The sequence below is a fragment of the Xenopus tropicalis genome, chromosome 9, assembly GCF_000004195.4.
Source record: "Xenopus tropicalis strain Nigerian chromosome 9, UCB_Xtro_10.0, whole genome shotgun sequence".
Classification (NCBI taxonomy): Eukaryota; Metazoa; Chordata; class Amphibia; order Anura; family Pipidae; genus Xenopus; species Xenopus tropicalis.
The window spans coordinates 89,744,157-89,768,277 of record NC_030685.2 but is presented as its reverse complement, the minus strand read 5'-3'; the positions used below and the strand labels follow the sequence as shown (position 1 = coordinate 89,768,277).

Here is a 24,121-nt window from a genome sequence, read left to right as displayed (position 1 = left end):
GCACTAACCCTATAGTGTGTTAGGCACTAACCCCCGGGCAGCGGCACTAACCTATAGTCTGTGTGTAAGACAGGCACATGAGCCCCCGGCGGCAGCGGGCACTCAACCCTATGGTCTGTGTTGTAAGGCACTGAGCCCGGCAAGCCGGGCAACCTATAGCTCTGTGTGTAAGCGCACTGAGCCCCGGGGACAGCGGGCACAACCCTATATCTGTGCTGTAGGGCACTGAGCCGGGCAGACCGGGCACTAACCATATAGTCTGTGTGTAGGGCACTGACCCGGGGCAGTCCGCAGGACACTAACCCATATGTTGTGTGTAAGGGGCCATGAAGCCCCGGGCAGCCGGGCACCTACCCTATAGTCGGTTAAGGGCACTGAAGCCCCCGGGGCAGCGGGCCTAACCTTAGTCTGTGTGTAAGGGCTGACCCCCGGGGCAGCCGGCCACTAAACCCTATTAGTCGATGTGTAAGGGCACTGAGCCGCGGGGCGCCGGGGCACTAACCCTATGTCTGTGTTAAGGGCTCTGGCCCCGGCACGGCGCGGCACTAACCCTATAGTCTGTGATGTAAGGGGCACTGAGCCCCCGCAGCAGTCCGCACTTAACCTATAGTCTGTGTGTAAAGGGGCACTGACGGGGCCGGGCCACTAACCCATAGCTGTTGTAGGTCACTGGTTGAGCCCGGGGCAGGCGGGCACTAACCATATGGTCTGGTGTAAAGGGCACTGAGCCCCGGGCAGCGGCAATAAACCCATATGTCTGTGTGTAAAGAGGGCCTGAGCACCCGCGGCAAGCCGGGCACTAACCCTTAGTTCTGTGTGTAAAGGGCACTGAAGCCCCCGGGCAGCCAGTGGCACTAACCCTATAGTCTGTGTGTAAGGCACTGAAAGCCCCGGCAGTGACGGGCACTAACCTATAGTCATGTGTGTAAGGCACTGAGCCCCGGCAGCCAGGGCACTAACCCTATAGTCTGTGTGTAAGGGGCACTGAGCCCCCGGGGCAGCCGGGCACTAACCCTATAGTCTGTGTGTAAGGGGCACTGAGCCCCCGGGGCAGCCGGGCACTAACCCTATAGTCTGTGTGTAAGGGGCACTGAGCCCCCGGGGCAGCCGGGCACTAACCCTATAGTCTGTGTGTAAGGGGCACTGAGCCCCCGGGGCAGATGGACTAATCCTCTTACACTTCTCAGGCGTCTGTTACTCCCCCCTCAGTGGAACCGGCCGCTCATAGTGCTGAGCTGGGGCAGAAAATTCCATTAGCCGAGCCCTGCAAACCCCCCCCATGGGATCCAATAATTGGACTGTATGTCTGTCTATTATCTGTCTGTCTGTCTATTATCTATCTATCTATCTATCTATCTATCTATCTGTCTGTCTAGCTATCTGTCTGTCTGTCTGTCTGTCTATTATCTGTCTGTCTGTCTGTCTGTCTGTCTATTATCTGTCTGTCTATTATCTATCCTGATCTATCTATCTATCGGTCTGTCTGTCTATCTCACTCTGTCTGTCGTTCTGTCATGTTATTATCTGTCATGTCTGGTCTATTATCTCATCTATCTATCTCACTATCTATCTAATCTATCCCTCTATTCTCATTATATCTATCTATCTATCTAATCTACTCTATACTATCTTATGATCGTTCTGTAATCAGCCATATCTCCCCAATCTGCCATGTCTCTATGCCACTATGCTGTTTCCTACCCAGGGAGGTATATCAGAATTCCTTAGGGTGGGGGCAATGGCAGGTGGTTGGTGCTGGTATAGGTGCCCCCTGGGGGCAGGTTGGGGGGGGTATAATTTGCTCCCAGGGCTCTCTGGTTACCTGGCGTAGGCAGCCAGAGTGCCACTGTGTGACTGCTGATGGACACCGGGGGGGGCAGTCCGGTGATTGTGGGCTGACAAGGCGCCTTCAGAGACCTGCTTGTGGGAATGTTAGCGGCCCCCCCCCCCGGAATAACCGAGTGTGCTCCCACGAAACATTGATAACCTCACCTGCCCAATTGTTACATCACTCTCACACCAATGGCCGCTTCTCTCAGCCTCTCTCAGCCTCTCTCACGCTCTCTCAGAACCAACAAAGTCTTCTATAAATTGCCCCAATATCTGATCCCAACCACAAGGGGCTTCCTGGTCACCCTACCCCCCCCCCCCCCCCAATTGTAGGGGCACAAAGAGAACGAAGCGGCGGCCCTATTGCTGTGGTCAAGTTGAGAGAGCAGGTACGCACAGTTGAACCTCATCTGTGCCGCTCAGTAGAACAATTGGACCCCCCCCCCCCGGTGTTCTTCATTCCACCCAAGGAGTCCTTCTTTGCCCCTCCAAGCATTGTACATTGGCTTTGCTTGAGGGCAATATACAGTATCATACAGTATGGCTGTGGCTGGGGGCCAATATTACAGTATACAAGGTATGGGCTGTTGCTGGGGCCAATATACAGTTATAACAACGGTATGGGCCGTACTGCGGGGCCATACTACAGATATACATGGTATGGCTGTGCGGGGGCAATAACAGTTAATACACAGTATGGGCATTCTGGGACCATTAACAAGTACTATACAGTATGGGCCGTGTGGGGGCCCAACTATACAAGATATAAGGTATGGGCCGTGTGAGGGGCCAATATACAGTATATACAGGTACTTGGCCGGCTGAAGGGGCCAATATACCAGTATTACAGTATGCTGTGCTGCGCGGCAACTAATACAGCTAATACACAGGATATGGCTGTTGCTGGGGACCCATATACAGTATATACCGTATGGGCCCGTGCTGGGGGCCAATATACCAAGTATATACAGGTACTGGGCCGTGCTGGGGGCAAATACAGTATATACAGTAATGGGCTGTGCTGGGCCAATAGACAGTACGTACAGGTATGCTTGTGCTGGGGGCCATATACAGTATATACAGGTCATGGCCGTGCTGGGGGGCCAATTACAGTATATACAGGTATGGGCTGTGCTGAGGGCAATATACCAGATATACAGGTTATGGGCTGTGCTGGCGGCCCAATATACAGCTATAACAGGTATTGGCATGTGGCCAAAATACGAGTAACATGTATGGGCCGTGCGGGGGTCAATATACAGTAATACAGGTATCGGCCGTGCTGGGGCCAATCATTACAGTAATATACAGGTATGGGCTGTGCTGGGGCCAATATACAGATAGTACAGTATGGGCTGTTGCTGGCAGGCCCAATATACAGTATATACAGGTATGGGCCGTGCTGGGGGCCAATATACAGTATATACAGGTATGGCTGTTTGCTGGGGCCAATATACAGTCATATACAGGTTGGCTGTTGCTAGCGGGGGCAATATCAGTTTCAGGTATGGCTGTCGCTGGGGCCCAAGATACAGTACTTTACAGGATATGGGGCGTGCTGGGGCCAAAGTAACATATATAAGGTAATGGCTGTGCATGGGCAATATACATATTATACCAGCTATGGCTGTGCTGGGGCGCCCAAGATATCAGTTATATACAGTAGGCTGTGTGCAGGGCCAAAATCAGTATTTAAAAGTATGGGACGCTGAATGGGGGCCCATATACAGTATATACAGGTATTGGGCTGTCGCTGTGCGGGCCCAATATACAGTATGATTCACAGTACTCCGTGCTGGGGCCCAAATAACAGTATATATCAGGTTGGGCCGTGCTGGGGCCAATAGAACAGTTAATACAGTATGGCTGGGCTGGGCCAATATGACAGATAATATTAAGGTATGCATGTGCTGGGGGCCCCAAATATACGTAATATATTATAGGTATGGCTGTGCTGCAGCGGGCAAATTACAGTATATAAGGTATGGGCTGTGCTGGGGTACAATACTACAGTATATACAGTTATGGCTGTGTGGGGCCAAGTATACAGTATATACAGGTACTGGGACCGTGCTCGGGGCCCAATATACCAGTATTACAGGTATGAGGCCGTGCTGGGGCCCAATATCAGTATATACGTATAGGCCGTGCATGGGGCCCAACTATACCAGGATTATACAGGTATGGGCTGTGCGCTGGCCAATATACAGTATAAGGGTATGGGCTTGCTGGGCCCAATTACCAGTATTACAGGTATGAGCTGTGACTGGGCCCAATATACAGTATATACAGGTATGCGCCTTTGCTGGGCGGCCCAAGTAGTACAGTATATACAGGATATGAGCTGTGACTGGCCAATATACAGCTAGTAACATGGTATAAGCTATTGGGCGCTGCCCAATATACAGGTATACAGTAGAGCTGTGCTGGCGAGCCCAATAGACAGTACTATTACAGGTAGGGCTGTGCTGGGGCCCAATATACAGTATTACAGGTATGTGGCTGTGCTCTACTGGGGGCCCATATACAGTATCTACAGGTAATGGGCTGTCTGGGCCCAATATACAGTATTTTACAAGGTATGGGCTGTGCTGTTGGGCCCAATATCACAGTATATACAGTTATTGGGCTGTAGACTCGGGGCCCATAACGTAATATTACAGGTTGAGCTTGCTGGGCCCAATCTGCAGTAATATACAGGTATGGGCGTGCTGGGCCCAATACTACAGTATTATACAGTTATGCGGCTGTGCTGGACCCCAATATACAGTAGATACAGGGTATGGCGCTGGCGGCCAAATATACAGTATATACAGGTATGGCCGCTGGCTGGGCCCAATAATACAGTATATAAGGATTGGCTTGCTGGACCCAATATACATTATATACAGGTATGGCCGTTGGCTCGGGGGCCAATATACGTATATACAGGTATGGGCTGTGCTGGGGCCAATATACGTATATACAGTGTGATGGGCTGTGCTGCGGCCATTACAGTATATATATTAGGTATGGCTGTGCTGGGGGCCGCATATACAGTATATACAGTATGGCCAGTGCTTGGGCCCCAATTAATACAGTTATACAGGTATGGCCGGTGCTGGGGCCAATATACCAGTATATACAGGATATTGGCCGGCTGTGGGCCATATACAGTATATACAGGTATGGGGCCGTGTGGGGCCCAATTATACAGTTTACAGGTATGAGCTGTGCTGTGGGCCCCAATATACAGGTTATATACAGTATGAGCTGTGCTGTGCCCAAATACCAGATACTATACAGTATATGGAGCTGAATGCTAGGGGCCCTAATATCAGTCATATCAGGTATGGGCTTGGCTGTAGACATATGACATTTACAGGTTGGCTTGCTGGGGCCAATAACAGTATCTTACAGTATGCGGCCGTGCTGGGCCCAAGAATACAGTATATTTACACGTATGAGGCGTGTTGGCGGCCCAATATTACAGTAATATAAGGTAATGGGCTGTGCTGGACCCAATAATACAGTACATATACAGTTATGGGTGTGCTGCAGGGGGCACGATATACAGAATATATTAAGGCTATGGGCCGTGCGCGGGCCCAACTATCACAGTATTACAGGTTAGGCCGTGTGGGGCCCAATTAATTACATGTATACAGGGATGCGGACCGTGCTGGGGCCCAATAACAGTTATATAGATATGAGCTGTGCTGGGCCCAACTATACAGTAATCATAAGCGTTATGGGCTGTGCTGGGCCAAATATACGAGTAATATACAGGTATGGGCCTTCCTGGGGGCCAATATACAGTATATTACAGGTATGGCTGTGCTGAGGGGCAAATATACAGTATATACAGGTATGGCTGTGCTGGGACACCATATCCAGTATATACCAAGAGTTATGGCTTTGTGCTGGCGAGCCAATTATACAGTATATACAGGCATGGGCTGTGCTGGGGCCACATATTACAGTTATACAAGGTAGAGGGCTGCTGACTGCGGGGAAATATACAGTATATACAGTATGGGCTTGATGCTGGCCAATATCACGCAGATTATACAGGTATGGGCTTGTGCTGGGGGCCAAGTATACCAGTATAGTAAGGTATGGCTGTGCTGGGGCCGAATCTATACAATTAATACAGGTATAGGGCTGTGCTGCGGGGCCAAACTAATACAAGTATATACAGGTTATGGGCTGTGCTGGGGCCACATTAAGAATATACAGGTATATGGGCTTGTGCTGGGGCCAAAGTATACAGTATTGACAGGTATGGGCCGGTCTGGGCCAATTATACAGTATATTACGGTATGGGCGTGCTGAGTGGCCAATTATCAGTAAGATACAGGATGGGCTGTGCTAGCGGGGCCACAATATACAGTATAATACAGGTATGGGCCGTGAGCTGGGGGCCATATACACTATATACAGTTATGGCCGTTGCTGGGCCAATAATACAGTCATATACAGTAATGGCCTTGTTGCCGGCCCAATATACAGTTACTTACAGGTATGGGCTGTGCTCGCGAGGCCCAACTTTACAGTATTATACAGTGGGCTGTGCGGCCGGCCAAATATACAGTATATACAGGATGGCTGTGCTGGGGCAATATACAGGATACAGGTATGGCTGTGCGCGGGCCCAATATACAGTATAGAAGGTATGGGCTGTGCTCGGGCCAATTATACGTATATACAGGTAGTGGCCTGATTGCTGCGGCAATATACAGTAATATACAGGTATGGGCTAGTGCTGGCGGGCCCAATAATACAGTATATACAGGATGGGCCGTGCTGGGGCCAATATACGTTAATAAGGTTGGGCTGTGCTGGGGGGCCCAAATATACAGTATATTACATGGTTATGCGGTCCGGTGCTGGGGGCATATACAGTATATGAACAGGTATGGGCCGTGCTGGGGCACAATATACAAGTATATACAGAGTTGGGCTTGCTGCGGGGCCCAAATATTACATATATACAGGTATGCGGCCGTAGCTGGGCCCAAGTATACAGTATTTACAGGTTGGGCTGTGCTGACGGGGTACCCAATAACAGATATACAGGTATGGGCCCGTGCTGCGGAGGCCAAGTATACAAGTATATACAGTATGGGGCCGCTGCGGGTCCAATATTACAGAATATAACAGGCTTATGAGGCTGTGCTGGGGCCAATATACAGTATATACAGGTATGGGCCGGCTGCATGGGCCACAATATACAGGTATATACAGGTAGGGCCGTGCTGGGCAATATACAAGTAATTATACCAGGTATGGGCTGTGCTGGGGCCCAATATACAGTATATACAGGTATGGGCCGTGCTGGGGCCAAATATACAGCTATATATAACAGGTATGGGCTGTGCTGCGGGGCCCAATATACAGTATATACAGGTATGGGCCGTGCTGGGGCCCAATATACAGTATATACAGGTATGGGCTGTGCTGGGGCCCAATATACAGTATATACAGGTATGGGCTGTGCTGGGGGCCAATACGTATATAGCAGGTATGGGCTGTCTGGGGCAATATACATATATTACAGTAATGGGCTGGTTGCTGGCGGCAATATACAGTATATACAGGTATGGGCTGTGCTGGGGGCCAATAAACAGTATATAACAGGATGCGGCCGGGCTGGGCCCCATATACAGTTAACAGGTAGGCTGATGCTGGGGCCAATACAGTTTATACAGTATGGGCCGCTGCTGGCGGCCAATTAACAGTATATTACAGGGTGATGCGCCGTGCTGGGGCCCAATATACAGTTAATATTACAGGTATGGGCTGTGCTGGACCAATAATCCAGTATATACAGGTATGGGCCATGCTGGGGCCATAATACAGTATATACAGGTATGGCCGTGCTGCGGGGCCAATATACCAGTATTATACAGTATGGCTGCTGCTGGGCCCAATATACAGTATATACAGGTATGGGCTGTGCTGGGGGCCAATATACAGTATATACAGGTATGGGCCGTGCTGGGGGCCAATATACAGTATATACAGGTATGGGCCGTGCTGGCCAATAGTCAGTATATACAGGTATGGGCCGTGCTGGGGCCCAATATACAGTATTATACAGTAGCGGCTGTGTGGGCGAGCCAATATACAGTATATACAGTATGGCTGTGCTGGGCGCAACATACAGTAGTATTACAGGTATGGGCCGTGCGGGAGCATATTACGATAATACAGGTAAGGGCTGTGCTAGGGGCAATATACAAGTATATACAGGTATGGGCCGTTGCTGGGGGCCAAATATACAGATATAAGTATGGGCCTGTGAGGGGCCATATACAGTTATATCAGGTATGGGCCGTGCTGGGGGCCCAATATACAGTATATACAGGTATGGGCTGTGCTGGGGGCCCAATATACAGTATATACAGGTATGGGCCGTGCTGGGGCCCAATATATTTAGGCTTACACTGTATGGGTGGCGCTGTTCCGCTGCAGCCCTAGGGGTGACACAGGCCTTGGCTGAAGCTGGTGAGACTCGGTACTGCAGGGAATGACATACATTACAGCCACATTTCCCAGCATGCACCCCTGGCCGGCACAGGCTGTGGTTCTGGAGCAGAACTGCTGCCGGTACTTTGGGTTTGGGAAGCACTTTCCCTGCAGGCTGGATCCTTATCAGAGGAACTGGCTCGGGGCGATGGGAGATTTGTGCTGGAATTTCCTGGTAACACCCAGTATGTGGAACAGGCGAGAGGGTGACAGTGGGGGCAGGAGGGGGGGTGCAATCTCCTTCCCTACCCCCCCTACTGGGGCCACAGGCCATGGTGCTGCAACAGGCAACAAAACACTCTGGGTCTGACAGTTGGACACAGTCGGGGTCCCGAGGGGCTTAGGGCCAATCTGTATGGAAGGAGGTTCTTTCTGATTTTCTGGCACCGATTTGGTCATTTGGGGTTTGTGTTCCCGGCGCCGAGTCAGGAAAGGAATGTGATCAGCGCAACTTAACCCTTACTGGGCCTGTACCTTGTATCTATGGGGGCAGGGCAACACAGAATCTACAGCTTCCCTTTGTGTAAGTGGGGAAACATTGAGATAAAGTGTGCTCACTCTCCTCTTGCCCTTACTGTCTCGCCTCTTGCCCTTACTGTCTCATCTTCGCCTACGCTCCTCTTGCCTACTGTCTCCCTTTGCCTACTGTCTCCATCTTGCCCTACTGTCCCATCTTGTCCTACTGGGTTCCATCGTGCCCACTGTTCTCCATCTTGTCCTTACTTGTTCCCCATCTTGCCCCTGACTGTCTACATCTTGTCCTACTGTTCATCATTGCCCTACTGTCCCCATCTTGCCCTACTGTCTCCAATCTTGCCCTACTGTCTTCCATCTTTCCCTACTGTCTCCACTCTTCCCTACTGTCCCCATCTTGCCTACTGATCTCATCTTTCCCTACTGTCTCGCATCTTGTGGCCTTGACGTCTGGCCATCTTGTGCGCCTACTGTCCCCATCTTGCCCTACTGTCTCCATCTTTGTCCTACTGTCCCATCTTGCCCTACTGTCTAATCGTGGTGTCCTTCTGTTCTCATTCTTGCCGCTACTGTCCATCTGTGCCGCCCGTTACGGTCTCCATCTTGTCCTATACTGTTCTCCATCTTGCCTCTGTCGTCTCTTGCTTCCTACTGTCCCATCTTGCGACTACGCTTCTCTCTTGTCTACTTGTCTCATTCTCCACTGTCTTCATCTTGCCCGACTGTCTCCTCTTGCCCTACTGGCGCATCTTGCCCTACTGGTCCTCCGATCTTGTCCTACTGTCTCCATCTTGTCCACTGGTCTCCATCTTGCGCTACTGTCCCCAATCTGCCCTACTGTTCCATCTTTGCCCTACCTTCCATCTTGCCCTACTTGTCTCCATCTTGCTAACTGTCTCCATCTTAGCCTACTGTCTCATGCTTGTCCTACTGTCTCCATTCTTGTCCTACTGTCTCATTTGCGCCGTTACTGTCATCATTCGTGCCCTCAGCTGCTCTCATCTTGCGTTAGACTCCATCTTGTCCTAGCTGACTCCATCTTGTACCTACTGTTCTCCGATCTTGTCCTACTTGTCTCATCTTGCGTTACTGTCTCCATTCTTGCCCTACTGTCCCATCTTGCTCGCTACTGTCTCCATTCTATGCGCCTACTGTCTCCGATCTTGCTACGTCTCCATCTTGGCCCTACTGTCGTCGCATCTTGTCCGTACTGTCTCCATCTGCCTTACTGTCTCATCATGCCGTACTGTCTCCATCTTGCCTACTGTCCTTCCATGTTTGCCCTACTGTCTCCATCGTGCCTACGTGGTCTCCAATCTATGCGCGCGATGTTCATGCTGCCTACTGTCTCATCCTTGGGCCTTCTGTCGCATTCTTGCCCTACCTTCCATCTTGCCCTACTGTCCATCTTCCCCTACTGTCTTCCAGTTTGTCTACTGTCTCCATCTGTGCTATGTCTCCATCTGCCCTACCTTCTCACATCTTGCGCCTTCTGTCTCCATTCTTGCCCTACTTGGCGTCCGATGCTTGTAGCTACTGTCGCCATCTTGTCCTAACTGTCCCATCTTGCCCATACTGTTCTCCAAATCAGTGCCGTGACTAAATGTCTCATGCTTGTCCTACTGCTCTCCATCTTGTCCCTACGTGTTGCATCTTCGCCTACTGTCTCATGCTTGGCCCTACTTCTCCCATCTTGCTCCTTTGTCTCCATGCTTGCCGCTACTGTCTCCATCTTTGTGCCTACTGTCTCATCTTGTTCCTACCTGTTCCATCTTGCCCTACTCTTCTCCCATCTGTGCCTTACTGTCTTCCATCTATGTCCTATGTCTCCAGTCTTTCCCTACTTGCCCCCACTCTTGCCCTACTGTGTCTCCATCTTGCCCTTACTGTCTCCAGTCTTTCGCCTACTGCCCCCATCTTGCTCCTACTGTTCTCCATTCTTGTCTACTGCCGTCCATCTTTCCCCTACTGTCCCATCTTTCCCCTACTGCCCCATCTTGCCCTTACGGTCGTCCATCTTTCCACTACTGCCCCCATCGTTTCCCACTGCCCCCATTGGCTTGCGCGCTACTGTCTCGCATGCTTTCGCCTTACTTGCCCCATCTTGGCCTACTGTCTGCCATCTGTGCCCGTACTGTCCCCATCTGTGCCCTCTGGTCTTCATCCGTTCCTACTTGCCGTCATCGTGCCCATACTAGTGTCCGTCTTCTCTATGTCTCCTATCTTGCCTGAGCTGTCTTCCATTTGCCCTACTGTCTCCATTTGTGTCCTTACTGTCTCCATCTTGTGCTTTACGTCTCCATCTCTGTCTTACTGTCTCTCAGTCTTGCAGGCTACTTGTCTCCATCTTGTCGCCGTACTGTCTCCATCTTGCCTACTGTCTCATCTTGCCTACTTGTCTTACCATCTTGTCTAGCTGTCTCAGTCTTCGGTCTTACTGTTCATCTTGTCCTACTGTCTGCCATGACTGTCTACTGTCCTCCATCTTGCCCTCTGTCTCGCATCTATGTCCTTTGTTTCCATTCTCTGTCCTCATGTCTCCATCTTGCGCCTTACTGTCTCCATCTTGCTCATTCGGTGCTCCATTTGCTGACTACTGTCTCCATCTGTCCTTCTGTCTCCATCTTGTGCTACTGCTCCATCTGGCCCTTTTGTCTTCCATTCTTGCCTACTGTCTCCTTTTCCTACTGTCTCTCTTTCCCTACTCCCATCTTTTACCCTTCCTGTCTCCTCTGCCCTGCTTCTCCATCTTCCCTGCTGTCCCCATCTTGCACTTCTGTCCCCATCTTGCCCCACGTCTCCATTTCACCTACTGTCTCCATCTGCCCTACTGTTTCATCTTGTCCTACTTGTTTTCATCTTGCGCCTACTTGTCTCCATCTTGCATCCTCTGTCTCCATCTGCCCTACTGTCTCCTCTTTGCACCATACTGTCTCCATCATATGCCCTTTGCCCTACTTCTGCACCTACTGTTCCTCCCTCTTGTCTATTTCTCCATCTTGTCCTACTTTTTTTTCTGCCCTCTGTTTCCCTCTGCCTACTGTCTCCATCTTCGCCTACTGTCTCGCATCTTGTCCTTACTTCTGCCTACTGTCTCCTCTTCCTACTGTCTCCAGTCTTTCCATACCGCCCCATTCTTGCCCTCTGTTTCCATTGCCCTACTGTCTCTGCCCTACTGCTCCCTTTTTTTCTGCCCCATCTGCCCTACTTCTCAGCCTTGCCCTACTGTCTTTTGTGTGTGTGTGTGTGTGTTCCCTATGTCTCCATCTATGCTCCTACTGTCTCCATCTTGTCCACTGTCTCCTGCTTGCGCCTACTGTTCCTCTGCCCCTAGTGTCCATTCTTCCCTACTTGTCTGGGGCATTTTGTGCCTACTGTTGTGTATGTTCCATCTTGCCTTTTTTTCCTACCTGTTTCCATCTTGCCCTACCTGTCTCCATCTTGCCCTACTGTCTCCTTATGCCCTACTGTCTCCTATCTTGCCCATACTGTCCCATCTTGACCCTACTGTCTTCCATTCTTCGCCCTACTGTTCTCCATGTTGCCCAGCTGGTCTCCGATCTTGGCCCTTGGGTTCCATCTTAGCCCTGACGTGGTCTCTTCCTACTGTCTCCATCTTTCCTACTGTCTCCATCTTGCCCTACTGTCTCCATCTTGCCCTACTGTCTCCATCTTGTCCTACTGTCTCCATCTTGTCCTACTGTCTCCATCTTGCCCTACTGTCTCCATCTTGCACTACTGTCTCCATCTTGCCCTACTGTCCCCATCTTGCCCTACTGTTCCCATCTTGCCCTACTGTCTCCATCTTGTCCTACTGTCTCCATCTTGCCCTACTGTCTCCATCTTGCCCTACTGTTGTGAGGCTGAGTAGTAGTTACATGGCAGGACCTTCCTGCAGAAGCAGCCGCTGTGGAACTAGAATGCATGGAGGGGGGTTATGGTGGGTTTCTATTCTGGGTGTTGGTGCCCCCCATGTAATGCCAGACGTGCTCCCTAATCAGGAGGTAGGATGTTTATAAGGCCGGGGGCGGGGGGACGGTGCCGCCTGTCTAGACAATAGAAGGGCCCCCCCTAGGGCAGGTCACAGTGTTCCCGGGGCTGGGAGGGGTCGGTCACTAGGAAGGAAACACTGGGGACCCTGGGAGCCTCCGACTCGCGAGATACCGGCCGTCTCCTTTGTTCACTCACATTCCTTTCCCTGCCAATTCCTCTCCACCCAAAATCCTGATATCCGCAGCCGCAGCTTCCCATCATTCCCTGCTCCGAGGGGGGGGTTACTGGGCCCCACTCGGGGCATTTGCACAGGGTAATAACAAGAGGAAACAAAAGGACAAATCCACACTGGGCCTGGATGTTACTGCCCCCTCAGTGGGGCAGTTAGTGGCTTTGGGGTCTTTATATACAGGAATGAGAATAAATGCCCTCTGAGCTTCCTTTAGGGGGGCACATAGAGTTCCAGGGCCCTGCATAGTGGGGGGCCCCCATAGCGGCACTTCAGGCAGGAAGCCCCCCGGCCAGGGATGTTGAGTATTGTGGTCCCCTTTGCTTTGCCTTTAATAAAACTATTCGGTTTGGAACAGAGTATTTGCCCCCCTTGTGCAGCCCACTGAAAAGGCCCCCGATGGGGCAAAATACACAGAAAGCCCCTCTCCTCACCCCACCTTTGCCCCTGGATTCATGCCTGGAAGCCCCCGTGTCCCTGTAAGGTCGTTGCGGCTGTGGTTGCAACTGTTTCGCCAGTTCAACTGTTCATGGAAATTTGTGGCATCTTGGGTGAGAAAAGCAATAAAATGTGGTGCTTTTGCCCGGTTTGGCCTCGGGGCATTTCCTGGCAAGCTCCGTGGGGCCGGGGCATCCGTGTATTGTGTGAGTGGCTGTCTGGTTCCACCAAGATCCTAAACAATTGGACTATTTTGGTTCTGTTCTACAGGTTCCCTCATTGTATGAACCCGGTTTCTCATTTTGTTCCTTTGTTTTTCAGCCACTGAAATTGTCCATAAATCGGTAACAAGGAGACAAGTGAATAAGAGGGGCCCCCACACTGGCACTGATACCGACCCCCACTCCGGCACCGACACCGGCACTGACACCGGCACCAGCACCCACACTGGCACTGATACCGACCCCCACTCCGGCACCGACACCGGCACTGACACCGGCACCAGCACCCACACTGGCACCCACACCAGCACCCACACCGGCACCCACACCAGCACCGATACTGGCACCCACACCGGCACCCACACCGGCACCCACACTGGCACTGATACCGACCCCCACTCCGGCACCAACACCGGCACCCACACCGGCACCAGCACCCACACTGGCACCCACACCAGCACCCACACCGGCACCCACACCAGCACCGATACTGGCACCCACACCGGCACCCACACCGGCACCCACACTGGCACTGATACCGACCCCCACTCCGGCACCGACACCGGCACCAACACCAGCACCCACACTGGCACCCACACCGGCCCCCACACCGGCACCCACACCAGCACCGATACTGGCACCCACACCAGCACCAACACCGGCACCCACGCCAGCACCACTCTGTACCACTCAGCCACCATCACCCGCACTTTGTTGTCAGTCACCAAGCCCAATGGGTCGGCAGATATCACTGAGATCCCCGGTGCCTATGACACGGCTACGGAGCCCAGATTCCTGCGGAACCAGGCTGGGCAGTTGGGCACAACCGGACACTATTCCGGCACCGCTACATGGGGCAACACGGCACAAGACTTACACAACTCCAAGGTCACGTTGCAGGACTTTGGCAACACGACTTTGTTTGGCAACTGGAGCCAAAACACCGAGACCATCCGTGGCCCAAACTCCTCAACCCAGGAATCGGCCAACGTAACCAGGAACGCCATAACGGTGCAGGATTCGGAAATCACAATATCTGGGTTAACAACCTCCAAGAGCAGCAACTCAAGTTTGTTGTCTACGAGTGAAGCCGGAGAGTCTGAGAGCCCAACAATGGCGCCGGAGATCACAACCCACAATGTTATTACTGCATCTGACTCTGGAACCTCTAGAACTTACCCCCTGCTGACTCCTTCCTATGGTGCATCCACCGTCTTGTCTCCCACCGCTCACCGTGTCTCGGATACTTCTGGGCCCTCGTCCAGCCTCCCTGTCACGGCTCCAGATACTGGAACTGAAGTTCCAACCAACAATCCATCCACATGGGTATCATCAGCTTCCAACTGGCCGTCACCTTCACACCCTTCTCTTCTTCAGTCTGAGCCTTCATCATCCACTTTATCACCTTCAGCTTCTTCTGCTGAGTTGGGTTCATCTCCTGTACAAGAAACTTCCACACATTTCACCAAGTTCTCCTCCTCTTCCTCCCCAGATACCTTCTCCTCATCCCCAAAGCCACCACAGCTGCTCTCTTCTTCCTCACTCCCACCTTCTCCACCAGAGATTCCCTCTGTTGCTTTCTCCTCCACATCCTCCATCTCTCTCTCTCCCATGCCCACATTACCCACATCTGGACCAGCCTCCTCCCCAGCCACGGTGGGCACAGAGGTGACCGCCATCCCTCTCTCGACCATAGAAACAACCAACCAGTTTTCAGAGTTTACTACAGCCGCCACCAGTTCGGTGACTGGTCCCATCCATCAAACCATTCAGCCCCACAGAACCATCACAGGTTCTGTCACAACGGTGTTTGTTGGAACAGACGCTCGAGAAGTCACAAATAACCCAACAGTCTCAGCAGCAGAAGACATTTTGGTGGAGACTTCAAAACCAGTGGATGGAAGCGAATGGACAACGTCAACTGAGAAGCTACAGACGGTCGTGGTGACTTCAGAACCTTCTGCTCAACCAACTGCTCCTTCCACAACAACCCCCAGTGATCTTCTCCTGCCCCCCATCCGCCCCACGACACAAGGACTTCCCCAGCCTGATGTCCACACCACAAAAACAAGTGATTTCCACTTCACCACAAACGATCCCAACAGGCAAGTTCCGACACCAATAACAACCGAGCTGAATCCAGAGACCTTCACGCCAGGGATGGACATAAGAACCAGCACAGTTGGTGCCACCGAACGCAGCGCCGACCAAACTACGACCCAATCACACGTACAGAAAGGGAAGCCCATCACAACTACGGCAACAACAAAAGCCCCAGTGATCACCGCCCCCAGGGCCACACAACCAGCAGAGAGAGGTACAGCCCAGTGGGCACTGGGGGTTACGTTGGCCGGGGGCACCGGATTGGGGAGTTGCCCACTTGATGCCTCTTGTGTTTTCCAGGTGGTCGTTGTTTGTCCAACCCGTGTCAGAACGGAGGCCGCTGTGTGGAGTTGGGCCGTGCCACCTATCAGTGTGAGTGCCCCCCAGCCTGGCAGGGCCAACACTGCGGCACAGGTAGGTGAACGGGGGGGGGGGGTGGAATCAGTGGATCATGGGGATGGGGCATTAATGGGGGATTCTGGGATTTGGATTCTCTCTGTGGGGGGAAAAGTATCAGTTTTGGGGGCTGTAGAATCATTTGCATTGGGGGGTGCGGATATGGGGGGCCCCTGTAACCATTTGCCCTTCTCTGCCCAGATGTGGACGAGTGTCTCGCCGAGCCCTGCCCCCCCCAGGCGTCGTGCATTAATAAGAGGGGGTCTTTCAGCTGCCGCTGCCCCCTGGGGTCCTTCCTGGAAAAGGAAAGCGGCTGTGTCCCGGGTAAGGAAATCTCTATGGGGGGTACATTGTGGTGCCCCCGATACGGGCAATAAGGGCATTGTACCCCAATGGGCAAAATTACTCATGTGATGGGGTCGGTCTCACCCTGTGTCCCTCTCCCCCCCCCCCCAGCAAGAACCTTCCTCGGACACATCAAGGTGCCCAGAAACTTCCTAAATGGGACGATGGGGCAATACAGCGACGTGGGGCAGATTGAGGAGGTGATTGTGCATATGGTGAGTATCTGCCCCTCGGCTCCGCCCCTGCAGCTCTCTCATTGGTAGTCTAAGTGCCAGTCTCTCTCATTGGTAGTCTCAGTGCCAGTCTCTCTCATTGGTAGTCTCAGTGCCAGTCTCTCTCATTGGTAGTCTCAGTGCCAGTCTCTCTCATTGGTAGTCTCAGTGCCAGTCTCTCTCATTGGTAGTCTCAGTGCCAGTCTCTCTCATTGGTAGTCTCAGTGCCAGTCTCTCTCATTGTAGTCTCAGTCTCTTCAGTAGTGTGCCAGTCTCTCATCTCAGTGCCAGTCTCTCTCATTGGTAATCTCAGTGCCACTCTCTCTCATTGGTAGTCTCAGTGTCAGTCTCTCTCATTGGTAGTCTCAGTGCCAGTCTCTCTCATTGGTAGTCTCAGTGTCAGTCTCTCTCATTGGTAGTCTCAGTCTCTCTCATTGGTAGTCTCAGTGTCAGTCTCTCTCATTGGTAGTCTCAGTTTCAGTCTCTCTCATTGGTAGTCTCAGTGCCACTCTCTCTCATTGGTAGTCTCAGTGTCAGTCTCTCTCATGGTAGTTTCAGTGCCACTCTCATTGGTGTCTCAGTGCAGTCTCTCTCATTGGTAGTCTCAGTGCCACTCTCTCTCATTGGTAGTCTCAGTGCCACTCTCTCTCATTGGTAGTCTCAGTGCCAGTCTCTCTCATTGTTAGTATCAGTGCCAGTCTCTCTCATTGGTAGTCTCAGTGCCAGTCTCTCTCATTGGTAGTCTCAGTGCCAGTCTCTCTCATTGGTAGTCTCAGTGCCAGTCTCTCTCATTGGTAATCTCAGTGCCAGTCTCTCTCATTGGTAGTCTCAGTGCCAGTCTCTCTCATTGGTAGTCTCAGTGCCAGTCTCTCTCATTGGTAGTCTCAGTGCCAGTCTCTCTCATTGGTAGTCTCATACAGTCTCTCTTATTGGTAGTCTCAGTGCCAGTCTCTCTCATTGGTAGTCTCAGTGCCAGTCTCTATCATTGGTAGTCTCAGTGCCAGTCTCTCTCATTGGTAGTCTCAGTGCCAGTCTCTCTCATTGGTAGTCTCAGTGCCAGTCTCTCTCATTGGTAGTCTCATACAGTCTCTCTTATTGGTAGTCTCAGTGCCAGTCTCTCTCATTGGTAGTCTCATACAGTCTAACATCTGGGCCGGTTCTGTGATCTGAACTCTCTTCTCTCTTGTGCAGTTGAACAGATCCTTCTCAGGCCTGAGTGGTTATTACCTGTCGGAAGTGACCAACAGCAGGTAAGGTGGGCGGAGCTGGGGTCCTTGGGGGTGGTTTGGGGGTAACACAGGTGAGAGGGGGGTATCATGACACTGTGTCACCCATGCACCCCCTTTCCATTATGGCACCGACTTTGTATCAGTTATTGATTTCCTGATTAGTCCTGTGGGTGGCAGTTGGTTGGGGTGGCAGTTGGTTGGGGTGGCAGTTGGTTGAGGTGGCAGTTGATTCAGGTGGCAGTTGGTTGGGGTGGCAGTTGGTTGGGGTGGCAGTTGGTTGAGGTGGCAGTTGGTTGGGGTGGCAGTGCCATGCAGGTTACTGGGGAGGCACAAAGCAGCTGTTGGTCAGTTCTGGGCAGTCTGTGAGGGTCGGAGACCCCGGGGGGGAGAAGACCCAGTGCCGTTGGGATTTCCCTTAGCCGACTGCTCGCCCACTCGCTGGCACTCGTGCATTTTGGGGATGAAGAAGAGAATTGGGGAGAACGTGACGTGGGTGGGGGGCACCTCCCTCTGGGTAAAGCACAAATCCCCCATAAGCCCCTGGGGTCTCTCTTTCCAGCGACACCAATCACATCCTCATCTCGGTGCAGAACCTTTTCTCATTGGGCTCAAACGTAACCAAAAAGGAGATCAAGCAGAACCTGCAGAACTACATGCGCTCGTGCCAGTCGGGCCTGGAGAGCTCCCCTGGGTGCCACCTCATGCTGCACCCCCAGCTCTACTATATAGGTGAGCCCCCCAGTATCCCCGCAGCCCCCCCAGATCCCATTATGTGAAAACTCCCAGCATCCCCTGCATTGGGCAGCGCCACGGAACATGTTGGCACAATATCCAGCCCTGATGGAACTGGGGAGCCTTCCCAGGCAGCTAAGGGTAAAACCCCCCATTTGCACCCAGTTTAACAGACTGGACCCTTAACCCTTTCCCGGTTCTGTTTGCAGCCGACGGTCTGTGCAGCGCCAGCCCCCCGGAATGTGACCGGGACACCACCGAGTGCTCCGACGGGACCGGCGTGCCCCTCTGCCAGTGCAAACCCGGGTACTTCAAGTACACCAAGATGGACCATTCGTGCAAAGGTGAGCGGCGCTGCCCGGGTCTGGCACCCTGGTACCCCGACGTCCCGCAACCCCGTTTACCCCGACTCCCCGGTACCGCTGACTCCCGTACCGATACCCCGACTCCCCGTACCCCGACTCCCCGCACCCGGGTACCCCGACTCCCCGTACCCGGATCCCGCACCCCGTACCCGACTCTCCGACCCCGTACCCCAAACTCCCCGTAACCCCAAACTCCCCGTACCCGACTCCCCGTACCCCGACTCCCCGTACCCCGACTCCGCACCACGAACCTCGTACCCCCCCCCCTGACTCCCCGTACCCGACTCCGCCCACGACACTCGTACCCCGACTCCCCGCACCACGACTCCCCGCTCCCTGACTCCCCGCACCCCGTACCCTGGACTCGCGCTCCTTGACTCCCCGCTTCCTTACTCCGCTCCCTACTCCCGCCCTGACTCCCCGCACCCCGTACCCTGACTCCGCGCTCCCTTACTCCCCGCACCATGACTTCCCGCTCCCTGACTCCCGCACCCCTGCTCCCTGGACTCCCCGCACCCCGTACCCTGACTACCCCGCACCCCGTACCCTGGGACTCCCGCTCCCTGACTCCCCGCACCCCGTACCCTACTCCGCGCTCCCTGACTCCCCGACACCATGACTCCCCGCTCCGACTCCCCGCCACCCCGCTCCCTGACTCCCCGCACCCCGCTCCCCTGACTCCCCGCACCCCGTTACCTGGACTTCCGCGCTCCCATGACTCCCCGCACCCCGAACTCCCCGACTCCCGTCCCCTGACTTCCCCGCACCCCGTACCCTGACTCCGCGCTCCCTGACTCCCCGCACCCCGACTTTCCCCGCTCCCCCCTAACTCCCGCACCCGGGACCTGACTCGCGGCTCCCTGACTCCCGCTCCCTGACTCCCCGCTCCCTGACTCCCCGCACCCCCGTACCCTGACTCCGCGCACCACGACTCCCCGCTCCCTGACTCCCCGCACCCGTACCCTGACTCCGCGCTCCCTGACTTCCCCGCTCCCTTACTCCGCTCCCTGACTCCCCGCTCCCTGACTCCCGCACCCGTACCCTAGACTCCGCGCTCCCTGACTCCCCCACATGACTCCCCGCTCCCTGACTCCCCGGCAACCCCCCGCTCCCTGACTCCGCACCCCGTTACCCTGACTCCCCGCACACCCCGTACCCTGACTCCACCGCTCCCTGACTCCCCGCACCCCGTACCCTGTACTCCGCGCTCCCTGACTCCCCGCACCAATGATCCCCGCTCCCTGACTCCCCGACCCCGCTCCCTGACTCCCCAGCACCCCGCTCCCTGACTCCCGCACCCCGTTACCCTGACTCCGCGCTCCCTTGACTCCCGCGCACCCCGACTCCCCGACTCCCCGCTCCCTGACTCCCCGCAACCCGTTACCCTGACTCAGCTGCTCCCTGACTCCCCGCACCCCCGAACTCCCGCTCCCTAACTCCCCGCACCCGTACCCTGACTCCGCGCTCCGACTCCCCGCTCCCTGGATCCCCGCTCCCTGACTCCCGCACCCCGTACCCTACTCCGCCGCTCCCTGACTCCCGCTCCCTTACTCCCCGTCCCCTGACTCCTCCGACCACCCCGTACCCTGACTCCGCCGCTCCCTGACTCCCCGCTCCCTGAACTCCCCGCACCCGTACCCTGACTCCCCGCTCCCTGACTCCACCGCCACCCGAATACCCTGACTCCCCGCTCCCTGACTCCCCGACCCCGTACCCTGACTCGCGCTTCCCTGACTCCCCGCTACCATGACTCCCACCGCTCCCTGACTCCCGCACCCGCGCTTTCCCTGACTCCCCGCTCCCTGACTTCCCGCACCCCCGTACCCTGACTCCGCGTCCCTGATCCCCGCACCCCGACTCCCCGCTCCCTGATCCCCGACCCGTACCTGACTCCGTGCTCCCTGACTCCCCGCCACCCGACTCACCCGCTCCCTATCTCCCCGGCACCCCGTACCCTGACTCCGCGCTCCCTGACTCCCGCCCCGCTTTCCCTGACTCCCAGCTCCCTGACTCCCCGCTCCCTGGGACTCCCCGCACCCCGTACCCTGACTCCGCGCTCCCTGACTCCCGCACACCCCGATCCCCAGCTCCCTGACTTCCCCGCACCCCGTACCCTGACTCCCCGCTCCCTTGAATTCCCCGCACCCCGACTCCCCGCTCCCTGACTCCCGCACCACGTACCCTGGACTCCGCGCTCCTGACTCCCCGCACCCCGACTCCCGCTCCCTGACTCCCCGCCCACCCCGACCCTGACTCCCCGCTCCCCCTCCCTGACTCCCCGCTCCCTGACTCCCGCTCCCTGACCTCCCCGTACCCTGACCTCCGCTGCTCCCTGGACTCCCCGCACCCGACTCCCGCTCCCTGACTCCCCGCACCCCGTACCCTGACTCCCCGCTCCCTGATTCCCGCACCCGACTCCCCGCTCCCTGCTCCCCGCACCCCGTACCCCCCCTGACTCCGCCGCTCCCTGACTCCCCGCACCCCGACTCCCCAGCTCCCTGAACTCCCGCACCCGTACCCTGACTCCGCAGCTCCCTGACTCCCCGCTCCCTGAACTCCCCGCACCCCCGTACCCTGACTCCACGTCCCTGACTCCCCGCACCCCGCTCCCTGACTCCCCGCCACCCCGTACCCGACTCCTCGCTCCCCGACTCCCCGCTCCCTGACTCTCCACTCCCTGACTCCCCGCACCCCGTACCCTGACTTCCGCGCTCCCTGACTCCCCGCACCCCCGACTCCCCGCTCCCTGACTCCCGCACCCGTACCCGACTCCCGCTCCCTGATTCCCGCACCCCGACCTCCCCGCTCCCTGACTCCCCGCACCGTACCCTGACTCCGCGCTCCCTGACTCCCCGCACCCCGACTCCCCGCCCCTGACTCCCGCACCCCGTTTACCCTGACTCCGCGCTCCCTGACTCCCCGACCTCGGACCCCCGCTCCCTAACTCCCCGCACCCCGTACCCTGACTCCGCGCTCCTGACTCGCGCACCCCGACTCCCCGCTCCCTGATCCCACGCTCCCTGCTCCCCACCCGTTTTACCCTGAACTCGCGCTCTGACTCCCGCACCCGATCCCTGCTCCCTGACTCCCCGCACCCCGTACCCTGACTCCGCGCTCCCTGACTCCCCGCCCCCGATCTCCCCCGCTTCCCTGACTCCCCGCACCCCTACCTGATCCGCGCTCCTGACTCCCCGCTCCCGACTTTCCCCGCTCCTGACTTTGCCGCTCCCTGATCCCCACTCCCTGACTCCCCGCACCCCGTACCTGACTCCGCTCTCCTGACTCCCCGCACCCCGACTCCCCGCTCCCTGACTCCCCGCACCCCGCTCCCTGGACCTCCGCGCTCCCTGACTCCCCGCACCCCGACTCCCCGCCTCCCAGGACTCCCTGCACCCGAACCTGGACTCCGCCGCTCCCTGACTCCCCGACACCCCGACTCCCCGCTCCCTAACTCCCCGACCCCGTACCCTGATCCGCGGCTCCCTGACTCCCCGCACCTCGACTCCCCGCTCCCTGACTCCCCGCTCCCTGACTCCCCGCCACCCCGAACCCTGACTCCCCGCTCCCTGACTCCCCGCACCCCGACTCCCCGCTCCCTGACTCCCCGCACCCCGTACCCTGACTCCCCGCTCCCTGATTCCCGCCACCATGACCCCCCGCACCCCTACTCCCCGCCCACCCCGACTCCCCGCACCTCGACTCCCCGCCCCCTGACTCCCTGTACCCTGCTGGAAATATTAGGGCTCAGTTACCAACCTGTGTAAGTGCCCAGTCCATCCCATAATAAGGTACCGGTGCCCCTACATGCCCCTCGGTAATTGCCCTCGCACTAAAATGCCAGTTGTGCCAGTGGCGGTGCCCAAAGTGCCAGACAAGTTACAGGGGGGCATTGACATCAGAACTGATACCATGGCCAGGGGTCTGTTTGGCCTGAGGGGGGCAAGGCCTGGGTCAATAGGGGCAGTTGTGACTTACACTTAAATCTGGTTGCTAGGGCTCTTGGTTACCTTAGCAACCAGGCAGTAGTGTGAACGAGAGACTGGAATATGAAGGAATAAAAAGGAACAATAATAAAATTGAAGCCTCACGGGGGGGGGGGGGGGGGGGTCGTGACCCCATTTAAAAGCTGGAAGGATGTATAAAGGGACGGGAAATAATTCAAAAACTATAAAAAGAAATTAACAACAAAGACCAATTGCAAGGTTGCTAGAAATGGGCCATTCTATAACATATTAAATGTCAGCTTAACGGGGAACCGCCCCTTCAGACATGGCTCCTCCTTCGATTTAGTCAGTGGGGCTGACGACCCAAGGTGCCCGATTGGGCAGAGCGCTAGGGTCACTGCCAATAGAATATTACGGGATCATGTGATCTGTTATGGGGGCCGGATCCCTAACGCACAGACTGACCCCCCGACTCTCTGTTCCCTCAGCCTGCGAGGATGGATTCCAGCGAGTGAACGGCAGCTGCGCCAGGTCAGTGACCCCCGACATGCTCAGATGTACCCTGGCACCCACTCAATTGCCCCTCCTCTTACCCTGCCCGATACGCCCTCCTCATTACCCTCTTACCCTGCCCGATACCCCCCTCCTCATACCCCTCTTACCCTGCCCGATACCCCCCTCCTCATACCTGCCCGATTTACCCCCCTCCTCATCCCCTTCTTACCCTGCCCGATACCCCCCCTCATACCCCTCTTACCCTGCCGATTTACCCCCTCCTCATAACCCCTTCTTACCCTTGCCCGATACCCCCCTCCTCATACCCCTCTTACCTGCCCGATTACCCCCCTCCTCATACCCTCATACCCTGCCGATACCCCCCTCCTCATACCCCTCTTACCCTGCCCATACCCCCTCCTCATTACCCTGCCGATACCCCCCTCCTCATACCCCTCTTACCATGCCGATACCCCCCTCCTCAATACCTCTTACCTGCCCGAATACCCCCTCCTCATAACCCCTCTTACCCGGCCCAGAACCCCCCTCATACCTGACGAATACCCCCCTTCCTCAATACCCCTCTTACCCCTTGCCCGGGAATA

General features: G+C 55.4%; 1 protein-coding gene across 1 annotated transcript in view; it reads left to right on the top strand.

The window, feature by feature from the left end:
- heg1 (heart development protein with EGF like domains 1) overlaps positions 1-24,121 on the top strand; it is a 34,894-nt gene that overhangs the window by 3,553 nt on the left and 7,220 nt on the right. The window contains exons 2-9 of the mRNA XM_031893888.1: positions 13,796-16,012; positions 16,099-16,212; positions 16,396-16,518; positions 16,651-16,754; positions 17,943-18,001; positions 18,540-18,709; positions 18,922-19,056; positions 23,510-23,552. Of these exons, the coding sequence (XP_031749748.1) occupies positions 13,796-16,012; positions 16,099-16,212; positions 16,396-16,518; positions 16,651-16,754; positions 17,943-18,001; positions 18,540-18,709; positions 18,922-19,056; positions 23,510-23,552 (2,965 nt within the window). The remainder of the gene's footprint in view (positions 1-13,795; positions 16,013-16,098; positions 16,213-16,395; positions 16,519-16,650; positions 16,755-17,942; positions 18,002-18,539; positions 18,710-18,921; positions 19,057-23,509; positions 23,553-24,121) is intronic.